Genomic DNA, 13,791 nt, shown 5'->3' on the forward strand with positions numbered 1-13,791 from the left:
GGAGTGATGTTTGATATCAAGTCGAGTTCAAATAAATTTATGTATTCGACAAACATTTGGGATCTTGCACAAATCCGTAAAAAATTCCCAAGCCGAATTTTTGAATGCACACCCGTAGTATTTACTGTTTTGTTATTTCACTTTCTGGCGCAGATCTGTTTTTTTTTTTGGTAGATTGTAATAGATCCGGAGAACTCGGTTGTTAATTACTGTGATTCTTTTAGAGGAATTAGAAAAAGGATGTCCCTTTCTTTGCATCAGCAAGTTAAGAGATGGCCTACACCACCGTAGATCTACGCTCAACATAATGAGTTTAATAACTATTCCTCTTGCATATAGATTTATATAATCTTTATATATATTCTTTTAATATATATATAATATATATAGATTCATATTTATATTATTATTAAACGATGATATTCCTTCTTTGATCAATATATTAATTAGGTATGATATGTTTATTCACAACTTGATGTGAGCGCTTAATTGGAATCCTTCCTTCCTGCTAATATCATGAAGATAGTCTTTTTCCATATTTTCTTCGGTTTTTTTTTGTTTTTAGCGACAGCGATATACCGACGTTATATTATATTTAATTTAAGTACGACGCTATATATTTAGATAAAACATTAATTTCTCTAATAGATAAACTTACATCGTCTCCGTTTCTCACCGTGAATATATCGTGTATACAGTGGTGAGAAAAAGTTCTGAATCGATATCCTCGTACACCATTTTCTAATCGTCATTTTAATGCTACATTTTATCATTGCTATGACCGGCTTTTAAAATTTCCTCGCTCTTTGATATGTAGATGTTCATTCATTTTGTCCCACGTTCCTTTATTCACTCGAGTAAAACTAACGTAGAAATTGTAAACAAATTATAGAAAAGTTACTACTAAAAAACATTAACAGGAATTGTCTCAAACGTCTTACAGGGGAATCGAGAAATTATGGTATATCACGATGAGTTAATTTATGGTAGTAACTTAAGAAAGGGCGGAATATAAATATATCGATAAAGAATTTAATCAAACGTATTTACGGCTGGTTAAGTTTTTCATCTTGTTGCTTCCGTTAAATATAATATATATCTTTCGTCGCCTTTATACATATAATTATCTCTCGTCATTTACATTGATCGCTATTATAAAATATAGTTTCCTCTTCATAAATTATAGTGCCCTCTGTAACTTTAAAAATGCCCCTTCCCCCACCACTGTATACAGTCCCGTACGTATTCATATGTATATTAAATTACATATCGATACACATTACATCCTAGTCATTGTCAGAGAGTTATTAGTGTTCAAGAGTTCGAAGATTTAAACATGCTCACTTCAGGATCTTGTCAACAATCGAAAAACGATTTTCGTCCGATAACAAATTATACGTCCCCCTTCCCTTTTAACGCAACGATCACGAGTACATAACACCTCCTCCTCCTCCCCCCTCCCCTACCCATTTCTATCCTTTAACTTTGTTCGTTCGGAAACTTCGTACCGAGAATTAAAAAAAGTTGACAACGAAAGAACATCCTCGTTCGAGATCCTTCCGCGGGAAACGCACCCTGAAGCGACGCAACAATACCTATAACGGTAATTTACTATACTATTTGTCAAGTAATAAAAATAGAGATTGCATAGATTGAGATTTGTAGCGGATGCATCTAGAGAGACACGTACGTCCTATAAATATTCCCCCTCTCTTGAGCTTTTCATATTTATAGCGTGTAACCATTTTTTTAACTTTTATTTTGTATAAGTGTATAAGTGTCGTTCGCGACCTGCGACCGGCCACCGGGACTCATCGTCCCTATGCGCCTCGCCGCCGCGCTTATTCGTTTCGTAGTGGGCGCGACCGTCCGCCGGTTCACCCAGTCTTCACAGTATGAGGATGGACAGTTTGTTACACTGGCTGATCGCATGAAAAAAATACGATATTACGGTTTTCGATATGTCTACGAGTTCGAGCGAGCCGCGTACTGCGCAGGGAAATCCACGGGATCCCACCAGACGTCGTCGGTGGGTCGTCGTCGTCGTCGTCGCGCTCGTCTCTCTTTAAATGCTACAGACGATCCTCGTCTAGTGGATACTTCGAAACTTTCGCTCGAGAATCGTAATAATAAATACGTCTGTAAATTGATCACGACTTTTGTGCTATCTTTTCGTCGCGGCGCATGCTCGACCACTGCGCCGCGGTTATTGCAGTCAACGATATGCACGGGACTAACAACGCGACGCGCACGAGATTTAGTTTCGCCTCCTCCTCCTCGACGTTTTGAGTATTTTAAGTAACGCTCCGCTTTTTGATTAAGCGCGCAGCAGATAAAAATCATCACCGACCCGTTTCGAACCCCCACCCTTCGCTCTCGCGACGTTGGGAACGATCGATGATAATTTCGTTTCTATAGATTACCTCGAAGGAAAGAAGAGTATCTCGTCTTTTAAAAATCTAATTATTTTTTTAAAGTTGTCCGTTTGTGCTTCGCACAATACGTTATTAGGTATCGATCGGTTCAATCGTCGATTATCCGCGTTGCATGATCACCTATCCTTGTTAATCGAATAATATCTCTACCCTCCTCGTACGTCTCGTGCCAGGTGCGATTCGAACAGCAATCTGTACCCTTCGTTTAGAAACGATCCATCTTCCGCCCCGTACGTCAATGAAGCGAACAGTGCATCGTAGATCCAACGGTGATGACGACGAGATATACCCGTGTACGACGCTTCGCATGGCTCGCATCAATCCTCCGCGCGTCCGTTTCGATCGAACCGAGCTCCGTCTCGTCGTTGCGACGCTGTGCATCATCGCTAGCGAGCGAAAACAAATCGTTCTCGGGTCGCCCGAGCTATATTTGTGCGATGACCGCTGGCAATTAGAAAGATTCTTCCCGACAGGGCCGTTTGTTCTCATCGAAATAAATCGATCTACTCTGAAACATTTTTTTAAGTCGATGCGTTCCGGTTAGAACTCTTAGAATTGCAGATAAAATGGATTTGTGGAGAAACGAAATCGAACTATACATATAGTTGGGCAAGGATCGAATTGTTAGGTACTGTATTGGATTTAAGGAAGCGATAGCGACAAGATAAGGCAGAAATGTTAATGTTGCCCACTAAATTGACCAAAAATATGGGTTAAACTTCGTTTCCAGGGAATCTTTTCAGATTAATGCAATAAATGCTACAAGGTGATTCAAAAATCGTAGTTACGTAGTTTGGGATTTTACACCGAACAGAGATTATCCTGAATAAAATACGAACCAGAGTGCACTGGAATGTAGCTTAAACGAATTTTGTTCTGATTCTTTGCGAAATAAAGATGTAGAATCGAATGGCATAAATTTTACACTATTATCGGTAAGATAGGAATAAATATTAAAAAACACAGATAAACGTTAGGAAAGTCACGTGACTGTCTTTAATAAATCGTAACTACTATCGATCACGTATCATCGACGTTGAATAATATAAATTGAAATAAGAAGTTACCTCTTCACTGAAGATCTTCCTCGCACTTGGGAATGTCGAATATCTCGGCGAAGAGGGGCGGCAACTTGAGCTTCGTCCAGTTCCTTTTGAACCAGTCGAGGAGATTCGCGTGTCTGGCACCCAGGGCTCTTAATTCCGGTATCCTTTGCGAGACACTTGAGACGCTGGAACAGCTGCCTGCGGAAGTAGGTTCGCCGGAAACCGTGTGATTTCGTAATATTTGCACTTTGAGTGCATCCAAAAGGCGATCCTGAAGCCTCTGCACTGCCTTCACGTCGTTCAGACCCGGTCTCTCGCTCAGGAGGACGGCGCCGGAGAAAAGACCCAACTCAGCGTCCGTCAGTTGATGGCCGTTTAAGGCCGAGGAGAATTGCATCAGAGCGGACACGAAGTCTGGCTGTGTTATTACACATTCATTAATTATTAGTATTTTTCATTGATATAGATTAATAAAATTTATTAATCGCACAATTGAAACAAATGTGTTTCAATTTGACGATATTGAGGGACAGTCTATTCCGTAACAACTAATTCTGAAGTCTGTTCAAATCGCGTTGAATGCTATAATAATTAATAATCAACTGAAGAACTAATTGAGAGAAATACTTTTAGATCCTCTGCACATGGCAAAAATGTACAGTTATCTACCTTTTTCTACTCAAGATCAAAAGTACAAGTCGAATACTTTCGGGACAGACCACTTAGAAAAGAAAGAATTTTTAGTAATTTATATTCCAGTATAACGAATTGTTATGTTTTATTTGGGAAATGTTCTGGAATGATCCTTACCTCGTACATCAATTCCATTTGCTGCCTAGTGATATAAGTACCGTCTTCAAATGTCATCGAGCTGTCGGTGGTCATCTTCGAGATATGGCTTAGCCAGACCTCAAAGAAACCGACCTTAATCAGGATTAGCTGATCGTCCTGCGAAAGATCGCAAAATCCCGGCACCCTTTTGGCAAACTCGACCACCCTTTGCACGGACGGTGTTATTCTGGTGGCGAACTGTTGCCAGAGCCAAATCCTCTGCGACTCGACGGTCTCCGCTGTCGAGGATGCCGCCTCTGGGTCTTCAGGACTGGCCGGCTGCGAAGAAGTACTCGCCTAATCAGCAGGATTATAAAAAGAAACAGGCGTTGCTGCCAGTTCCAGCACGAACTTCGTCACTATCTATTGTTTCAATTCTGTCAACTAATAAACATAAGCGGATGCGATAGCGCAGGGATACAATTCATCTACTTTATTAATTACTTAATTAATTAATTTATTCATCATACATGATGTTACTTACTAAAAATACAATTGACTGATATTCACAGTAACCCTTGCTAACAACTACTGATTAAATTATAACAAAACTTTTTGATAGTTTATGCAAATGTCATTCCTAATTGCATGACGAGTATAGCTCGTCACTGCGCAGTTGGCCATTAAAACGTCACGACGAGTCTGCCTCGTCATTGCAGCGCAAAGTATGGGTAAAACTGTGAAAGTAAACGATTCGTCCCGAAATCGTATCGCGGGTTGTATGTACTGCCGTCGCGTCCGCTTCCCTCAGAATTTCACCCCGGGATCTGTATCAAACTTACCGGTATTATCATCGGTTTCCGTACGATGCCCCTCGTCGATTCCTCGGTGAAGCCGCAGTGAGCGTAATGCGCCTGCGAAACTTGAAGTATCACGTCGGACATGGCCAGCTGCCTCACGTCGGTGTCTGACTGATCGGCTTCGACTACTGCGGCCGGTGGCACGCACGGTACAGCGTTCTGCGGCTGGCTGTTGTTATTGTTCTGGCTGCTGGTGTTGTTGTTATTGTTGTTCGTATTATTATTGTTATTGTTGCCACCAGCGGAGGACGTTAGCTGCTGCACACCACTACCGGTGGTGGTCGTCGTTGTAGTCGTGGTCGGTACTGCGTCCTCGGGTCCACGTTCTCTCGAACGTTTCGGCACCCTGCCGTACCTCACGGCTGAAAATTCAGGAATACGAAATTTTATTCGAAATTCGAGGAAATCTTGTATTGTACAGTGTAATTAATTCCATATTCTCGGTCCTCCCTTCCACACACTCTCTCTCTCTCTCTTTCTCTATCTTTCATGATAGAACATTTGTAATTTTTAATGTAAATTTATTTTCACATTTCTTCACGAGAGTTTGTGAATCACATTAGTCAGAAACTGAACGTATTTGTAAGAGATTCGTATTTTACACGATAGTAGAGAGAATTACAACAACGGAAGAGAGTGCGGAGCTTCTGGTGCAGATTTAACTCGGTTCTTAAGCGGATCATAAGACTAGGAAGGGCTTATTGCGATTTCATCGACAACGCAAGCAGAAAGCTTCGCTGGTCTATTATAATATGTACATCGTAGCCTATTGTAAGACAGATCTTCGATGTCCGATACGTTTATTATAAGCCAGAGAAAAAAACGTCAATTCCCTGGCAAATGTTAGAAAGAAAGCTCTATGTAAGTACTTCGCATTATTGTATTGAAGTATGTATGCACCGTTCAAATGACAGTTTCTAAATATTTGTATAAGAAATAAAAAGAACACAAAATTTATTTGATAATACTGCTAAAGTTGTAATTATTATTTAAGCTGCTACGAAACTGAAGTACCAACGCCAGCACTAAATTCCACTCAAATCTAAAAACTATAAATATAGCGCAAAAATTGTCGGTAGGTTTTCTATTAATTAATATTACAAATCAGAGCAAAAAATGTCGATTCATTGACAAATGTTAGAAACAAAGCTCTATGTAAGCAATTCGCATTATCAAAGCATGTATCAACGTAAATGATTACTTACAATCCCTAGACATGCCGACAGCTAGGCACTTCTTGAATCTGCAGTATTGGCAGCGATTCCGACTTATTCTGATGACCAGACAGTTACCGTCTTTCAGACACCTGTACTCTATCTGTTTCTGAATGCTTCGCCTAAAGAAACCCTGAAAAATGGAAACAATAAGTATCTCCTTTCTACCAAGCTCGTTGTAGTGAACAACTGAGGAGCTCAAGGCAACAAACAGTCAACTCGATTTGGAGGTGACTGTAAAAAAGCAAACTTTTTAGTTAGTTCGATAAAACAAATGGTCATATCATGAGTCGTTCACGACTGTTTATTGTTTCGAGTGATTAGATTAGACAAAATCGACTTAACCGTCTGTTGCTTTTAGCTCTTCAATTGTATTCTCTGTCTTCGGAATCATTATTAATAAATGAAAAATACATTTTTTTTTATTGTTCTTCCTATCAATTTAATCTGTCAGATAATCTCCTAGTTACTTAGCATTAGACAGATGAATATTAATAGAAAGAACGTAACAGACAAGCGATTTAAGCGAACAATATCCTTATTCCTCTGATTGTCACTTCTCGTTACGTGAGCCTTTATCGCGATTGACAATTTACAAGATTTCTGCGCCGACGTTACATACTACGATTCTATACGTTGTCACTCGTTTCCTTCTATTACAGCAGCTTTCCCTTTCAAGCCGATTGCGTAACAGGTGTCCGACACGGTGTACGTCGCGATTTCAACGGTTCATCACCGATACCAACAGGTATATAATCGTGCTTAAGCGTGCTCGAAAAAGAATCGCTGACAAACATTAACGCGTCGGGACGCGGTGGAAAGTTCAAAGCAATCGGTGGTGTTACATCAAAGCCCGCTGGAGCGTCGAACGGCTCGATTCATCTGTCTCTCCTCTGCCTCCGCCTTGCTCGCTCGCCGTCTTTCCGAGCGGAGGAGAAATCTCTTCTCGTCGAGCGCGATATTGCCTCCGTAAATCCAACAAACGTTACCGTCGTTGCAAATTGAGTGCGCGCGATTTTTCTGTCCCGAGTGATAGTCTATCAGTAAATATCATCTATTATTCGGTTCGAGAAGATCCTTCGTCTTCGTCGTAAAGACAGGAATTATGAAAATATTTTTATAACAGTTTTTAATGTACTCTTGTTGAACTTCTAAGTTAAAATCATATTAGGAAAAGGCGTCAACGAATTGTAATTTTGTATTTTCCAGCGCTCGATCGAATTGTTACGTTCTTCAACAACCGGTCGAGTTACATTCTTCAGCGTTCAGCTGAATTATTACGTTTTGCCTCTTAGCCGACAAAATATAGTACTGTTCGCCATTCGAATAGAATTATTTAGACATCTAATTACTATTAGTGAGAAACCCGCGGTCCGTTTGCATAATGTTATCGCCGCGGCGATAATCGATGATATCAGATGAAAGTTTGCTGCAGTGCGACAAGGAAAAAAGTCCGCGAGACGGAACTTAAGGGGGTGGCATCGATCTAGACTTCAAGGATAGCGAACCGCTCGCTCGCTCGCTTGCTTGCTCGCACGATGGCCGATTAATTCTCTGAGGTCTCGGGCTGGATTTAGGGATCGTAAAAGTGTCGTTCGCGGGGAGAAACGATAGGGAAAAAAACGAGCTTTCTAAAACGCCAAGATAGTACCGTACAGCCATTACCGCGCCCGGCGTCCTTCACTGATTTATGGGAATCGATCCGTTTATCGCCTTTATGTAAACGCTCGGCAAATAAACCGTGTGGATGATCGCGAAACATAACGCGACTGTAGCTATTAACTAAATATCACGAACTCTTCGACAGGAGGCGATCTATCGTTTACACCTTCGTTACTTAAGAAAATTATTAAACATGAATTAGTCAATATAAAAATATAAAAATTAAAATTGAAATAAAAATATATGAAAATTAATTATAAATATTATTTTAATAATATTGTCATAAATATATGAAAATTATATAATTCTCCTGCTATATAAAAGAGTCTTTTAACACGTGAAATAAATGTATCTCTGTTAAAAGTTCCAATCGCGACGAACCATTTTCCTAATCGATTTCACTTCCTAATATGGACTCTCGATGAAAGTACCACAACAGTTACAATACCAGTTCACCTATTCTTATCATTTCTATTATGTCTTATATCAGTCATTATCTAGCCTAGTGATCTCGTCTAATAAGTTCTTATGCGGTGCTCTATAATTTTAGGGCAACAAATTTTCGAGATTGCTCGGGTACACACGTTACGCAGAAGAATTATCGGGCTCCTTTTCGCGGAGAAAGCAAACGAACGAGACCTCGACGAGAGACCCTGTAGACTTCCTAATTCCATGACTGTGCACGCGTAATAGCATTACGAGGAGGTTCGTATCCTGGCATCGGATCTTAATTATGACTGCTGCTCGCTGCAGACGAATCTCACGTAATTAATTTTAAGCCGAGCCTATGCACCTGTAGATACAAGCTGTGCTTTTCATTTCCGAGTCGATTACCATCTGGCTATATAGGATCTGAATTACCCGAGACTTTTCTGCTGATTAATTCTCGAGATAACGATGCGTCCTGAGGATACGCACGTTTCAAAGGAGAGGAGATCAAAGGAAATTTTGTACAGTAAAATTTGTATAAGTAAACTATTTGCATTAATAAAAATAATTTTCAGGAATTTTATATTTTAAGGTATTGAAAAGTTTAGCTACTATGTGACTCTTAAATTAAATATATTGTATTTCATATTTACTTAAAGATATTGTTTTATATAAATTTATTTTTCTTGAAATATTTCGATTTCTATGTAAAGATTGAATGGTGCTATTTAAATTTTTTAAGGATCCTCCTATAATTTTATTATAATGAACGACGAACATTAACGGCTTATCTTTAAAAAATTAGAGTACTGGAAAAACGTTTATACTTTAAGTATGATAAAGTTGAAAAGATCAGACTTTATGAATTCACGGGAAAAATGGAACCGTTTCTGGACAAGCGAAGTGGCGGAAAATATCCTCGAGAGTTAAATGCGTTTTCTCCGCGCTTTGAAAGGAAACGTTACCGGCTATCGATCGCGCTGGAGAATTTTCAAATCGGTGCTGGCAGACGCTGAATTATTCCTTCACGAGGCTCTTTCTCTCTCCGTCGTATCGTCTCTTTGGGTCAATGAAGTCATGCATAATTCAATTTTATTTTTCTATTCAGTTCGGAAGAATATTCCGTCCTCCAGAATAACGCTTTTTCCTCATAGCTCTTTCGAAAATAAAAACAGTGGCTACTCCCATCAACGAAAAACGAAAAATAGAGGAATCGGTTCGTGGAGACTTACAAAGTATTTAGGAACGGAATTAATTATGGAATAGAATTTTATTATGTAAAAGTGAAATTTTTCTTTCTTTATTTTGAAAATATTAATAAGTATTTGTTTCTAAAATGTAAACTCCGTGAATATATATTCTCGTAAGGTGCCATGTGAACATGTAAATAGAAGTTTATGGTTTTCATTGATTTTACTTTTTTCTGAAGTTCACTTTATCAAAAATAATTAGTTCAGTTCAATATTAATGACAGCGTAAAGAATGAAATAATTCTTGTAGGTCAACCGAAACATGCTTACTTTTTACTTTTGTATAAAAACTAGATTCCATAGTCTTTCTCATGAAACAATTAATCCATTATAAGTCGTGAATTTCATAGTTATTTAAAAAAAAAAAAAAGATTAATCTGATTATAACCCGTCGGCGTATCGTAGTAAGAAATTGGAGAAAGTTCGTAGCTCGGCATTGGAGTATTTAACATCTTCAGAGAGTTCCTCACAGGACTAACAAAACCTTAACTAAATTCTTCGGTAACTCTGGTATCTCATGAAACCTTCAAAAGACGGCCGCCTCTTAGTATAACTTTCAAAACAATGTTCTAAACTCAGCTTAATTGTAACTGGTGTGCACGCGGAACGTAATATACCGGGCGTAACGCACGCACCGCGACTCGACTCGGTTCGGGTTGGAAATTAACAGAGGGGGTCGGCCAAGGGCTGCGGAGTCGACCTCGTTTACCGTGGCCAACGGGACAGCTCGTTTAATAAGCGACGTATTGTGATTAATGCGCGCCACCGAGAAGTTTCGTCTTTGAAATTACGGCTCCTTTACCGGCCCGCGCAAAACCGGGCCAGTCGACGTTGGGAGACTGAGATTAATGGGGGATAATTAATCAAATCCGGCTGAAACACGGCAGCAGGTAAAATCGATCCCAAAAACGAATCCCGTGGTAATTTTCATCGAACTCTCGCTCTCGGTTCGCCGGTGGTGCCTCCGAAGCCGGAAACTTTCATGGGCACGGAGCATCATTTTATACGCGCAAGCGCCGGTCATTTAGTCGATCCCACTCGGTTGGCACCGACGGAAATGAAAGTCGAACCGGCGCGGCGTGAATAGGCGAGGGTAATTTATTTCGGCGAAATTAATTCAATAAGTCGAGAAGGGAGGCCGGCCGGGAATGGATGGACAGAGATCGGAGCAAAATTGCGATAGAGTCGGTTGAGGCCCGAATGGTTCGAGTACTCGATTCGATACAACCGGTTTTATTGGATTGTGCTACGTCGACTGTACATACAGTGCTCTTCACTTCAATAGCCTCGGGTGAAAATTAATATTTGCGTGCAAGCTTGTAAGCTCAATTCTCGGAAAAATTCTTGTGATCTTCAAGTTAGATCGCTTTGCATTATAAATTAGTAATAATTTGATTAGTTCATATTGATGTAGATACTTGGAACATATATTGTTGTTGAAAATATAACAGGCTTCTGGGTGAACATATGAAAAGCTTCAAGTATTAGTCGATGCTTTGTGATGAAACATTTACGACAATTCTATATTTCATCATTTCACATATTTCTGTTATTGTATTTATATTAAATATAATTTTTTGCGAAAAAATAATATGAGTTAGTCGAAGCTATCCACGTGCAGATATTGCATTGTACGTATGTATACATACAAGGTTTCCCAGAAGAAGTGTTAAACCCGAAAAGAGGTGATTCTGGAAGTATTTCTGAACAACAATTTCCTTTGGTAAAATGCAAAGTGAGCCACGGTTTTTGAATTATTAATGAAAAACACTGATCAATATGAGCGCGCGTAGGGCCCGCGCCCAGCCACGGGTAGATTCTCTACACGCTCTCTTGTTGGTCAGTGTTTTTTGTTCATAATTTAAAAACCATGCCTGACTTTGTAATTTGGCAAAGGAAATTGTTGTTCAACCTAACACTTTTTCTGGGACACCCTGTATAATCGCATATTCATATCAGTCTTTAACCCGTTACTTATTATATTCGATGTACCTCTGATGGATTGATTCGAAGTATATGGAATTTCCTTCGGTCAATAGTAATTGAGTTCTATCAATTTGTGCAATTTCTGTCCATTTGACGAATTACGTTCCGACAAAAGTGCCGCAGCGCCGATTCGGTTCACGGTACGATCGATACCCCATGTTCCCACGGCTATTTGTGTCGCGTTGGCTTTACCGGGTGTGAGATTTATTTTTTGCCAGCAAGTGTCGAATCATTAATCGCCGATTTAATCCGCGTTTTACACGTGTTCGTCCGCGGTGCCTAATCTCGTATCGTTATTTTGAAACAGTGCTGGCGTGTCTTCCTCTAGGAAGCTTTTAACTCCTAGTTTTCATTCAGTTCTTCACCCTTAGTGCTAGGTAATATATCTCTGAACTTTTTCATTGACTTTTATTCATTAAAATAGGTGAAATTAATTATAATATTTAAGATGGAAATACAGTTTTATGGAACATTATCAATTTTTTACAATTCTAATCTGCAATCTAAGAATTTGAAAAAATTCACGTATATTACTCGTATCCGAGTGAATATGAGTGAATTTGGTTGGAATTCTTAACACGTTAGAGTCGGAGAAGAAAATCCCAAAAATGTGGAAAACCGTATTCCAAGGAATGTCCCTTCAAATCGGAGCAAACTGTATAAATTTCCGAATCGTTTCGTAAGACTGTGTTTATATATATTGTAAAAATAAGAATGCTCGAGGAAGAAAGATACAGAGTTACGTCGGTAGGCTTATTCTCTGAGAGAGGCTGTAGTGCTTGCCATCGTCCAACGAAGCACGAGAATCGGGGAAGTGGCCCGCGGGCCACGAGCTCGCCACCCCTGTTCTAAAATACCCACGGCACACCCGTCCCGCGGAAGCTTGTTTTCTTCATTAAAAACCGATGCCTTCAAAGGGTTACTCCATCCTGGTAAACTTGCTCACGGTTAACGGTGATAAATTTACATCGACGTGTCTATTATTAGCCTGTTTCACTTGAGAAAGGAAGGCCAGGAAACAGGGTGCCGCGTGCAGCAGAGTTCATCCAGGATGAAAACGACGCATTGTTACCTCGACATTTTTTTCACGATCATCGGCGGCGGCGCGCAAAATACCTGGTGTAACAATAAACTTCCTGATTGTTAAAACCATTGCTACTCTAATGACGTTGCGAACTAATTAGATGCACTTCGCGCCGTTCTGAAATTAATTAATCTTTAAATTCGTTAATAACTTCGGGAACACGAGTCGAGTTTTAGAAATAGAATTGAGAATTAGCCGGTGTAACGGGATCTCGTTTTGATTGACACGCGAATTTGCATGCTATATTGTTCGCATGCACACCGTCGCATATGTGCATATACACGTTATTTTGGGGAGAGATAGGCACAGGGGGTGAAACGATGAAACCTGGGCGGCAGAAGTATTAGGAGAGTGCGTTCTTGGATCTATTTCAGTGTGCAATCAAGTATTAATGCACGAAGGAGGATGTTTTGAGGTCGACGAGTAAGTTGACGTGGATCTCCGATTTTATTTTTATTCAAGCGTGTTGAATATTTTCGGGACGCGATGAAAAATAAATCTGTTATCGGATTTCGAAGATGTCAATTATTTTGTAACTATTACACGTTAAGGAGCACAACTGAAGCAATAGTCGAGCAGTTTGGATAAATTATTTAATTTTAAGTAATGAGTATACGAAATATGAATAATATATATAACTGTAATAAGAGGAACTATCTGAATCTGTATTATAAAATTGTCTGTATAAGTATTGATTTCTAATACTATTAATTTGATGCAATGGACCTACTCCAAATGCTGTGGAGCATCATCAAAACATAAGAGGATCTCCTCTATATTTGACTCTGCTTTACATGTCGACGTTTCAAACATTCGCTTTTCGGAATTCAGTACCAAGGAATTTCATCTAAACAAATTCTATTCATCTTCGTCTCGTCTGAAACTCGTTCCTCATCAGCTACGGTTGGTAAAACTACCGAATCATCAATACTTGTAAATAAAGTTCTCGTATTCTTATAATTAAGTAAAACTGTCCAATTAGTTAATGCATCGCATCGTCTGAAAGGACTGCTATTGAAATCGCCTCTGAAGTTAAATAACAAGGTTTTAACTA

At 39.5% G+C, this 13,791-nt stretch overlaps 1 protein-coding gene across 2 annotated transcripts in view; it reads right to left on the minus strand.

Moving 5' to 3' along the window:
• Window positions 1-6: 6 nt before the first annotated feature.
• LOC108626878 (Ecdysone-induced protein 78C) overlaps window positions 7-13,791 on the minus strand; it is a 19,681-nt gene continuing 5,896 nt past the window's right edge. The window contains exons 3-7 of one of the 2 annotated variants that reach the window (XM_018027806.2): window positions 6,318-6,459; window positions 5,095-5,474; window positions 4,292-4,609; window positions 3,503-3,899; window positions 7-2,943 (exon numbers count right to left, since the gene is read on the minus strand). In XM_018027806.2, coding sequence (XP_017883295.2) covers window positions 3,507-3,899; window positions 4,292-4,609; window positions 5,095-5,474; window positions 6,318-6,459 — 1,233 coding nt within the window. In that variant the 3' untranslated portion in view covers window positions 7-2,943; window positions 3,503-3,506. The remainder of the gene's footprint in view (window positions 2,944-3,502; window positions 3,900-4,291; window positions 4,610-5,094; window positions 5,475-6,317; window positions 6,460-13,791) is intronic. The other variant, XM_018027807.2, reaches the window with a different exon arrangement.

This window comes from Ceratina calcarata, unplaced genomic scaffold (genome assembly GCF_001652005.2).
Source record: "Ceratina calcarata isolate Rehan_Ccalc_2016 unplaced genomic scaffold, ASM165200v1 scaffold430.2, whole genome shotgun sequence".
NCBI lineage: Eukaryota > Metazoa > Arthropoda > Insecta > Hymenoptera > Apidae > Ceratina > Ceratina calcarata.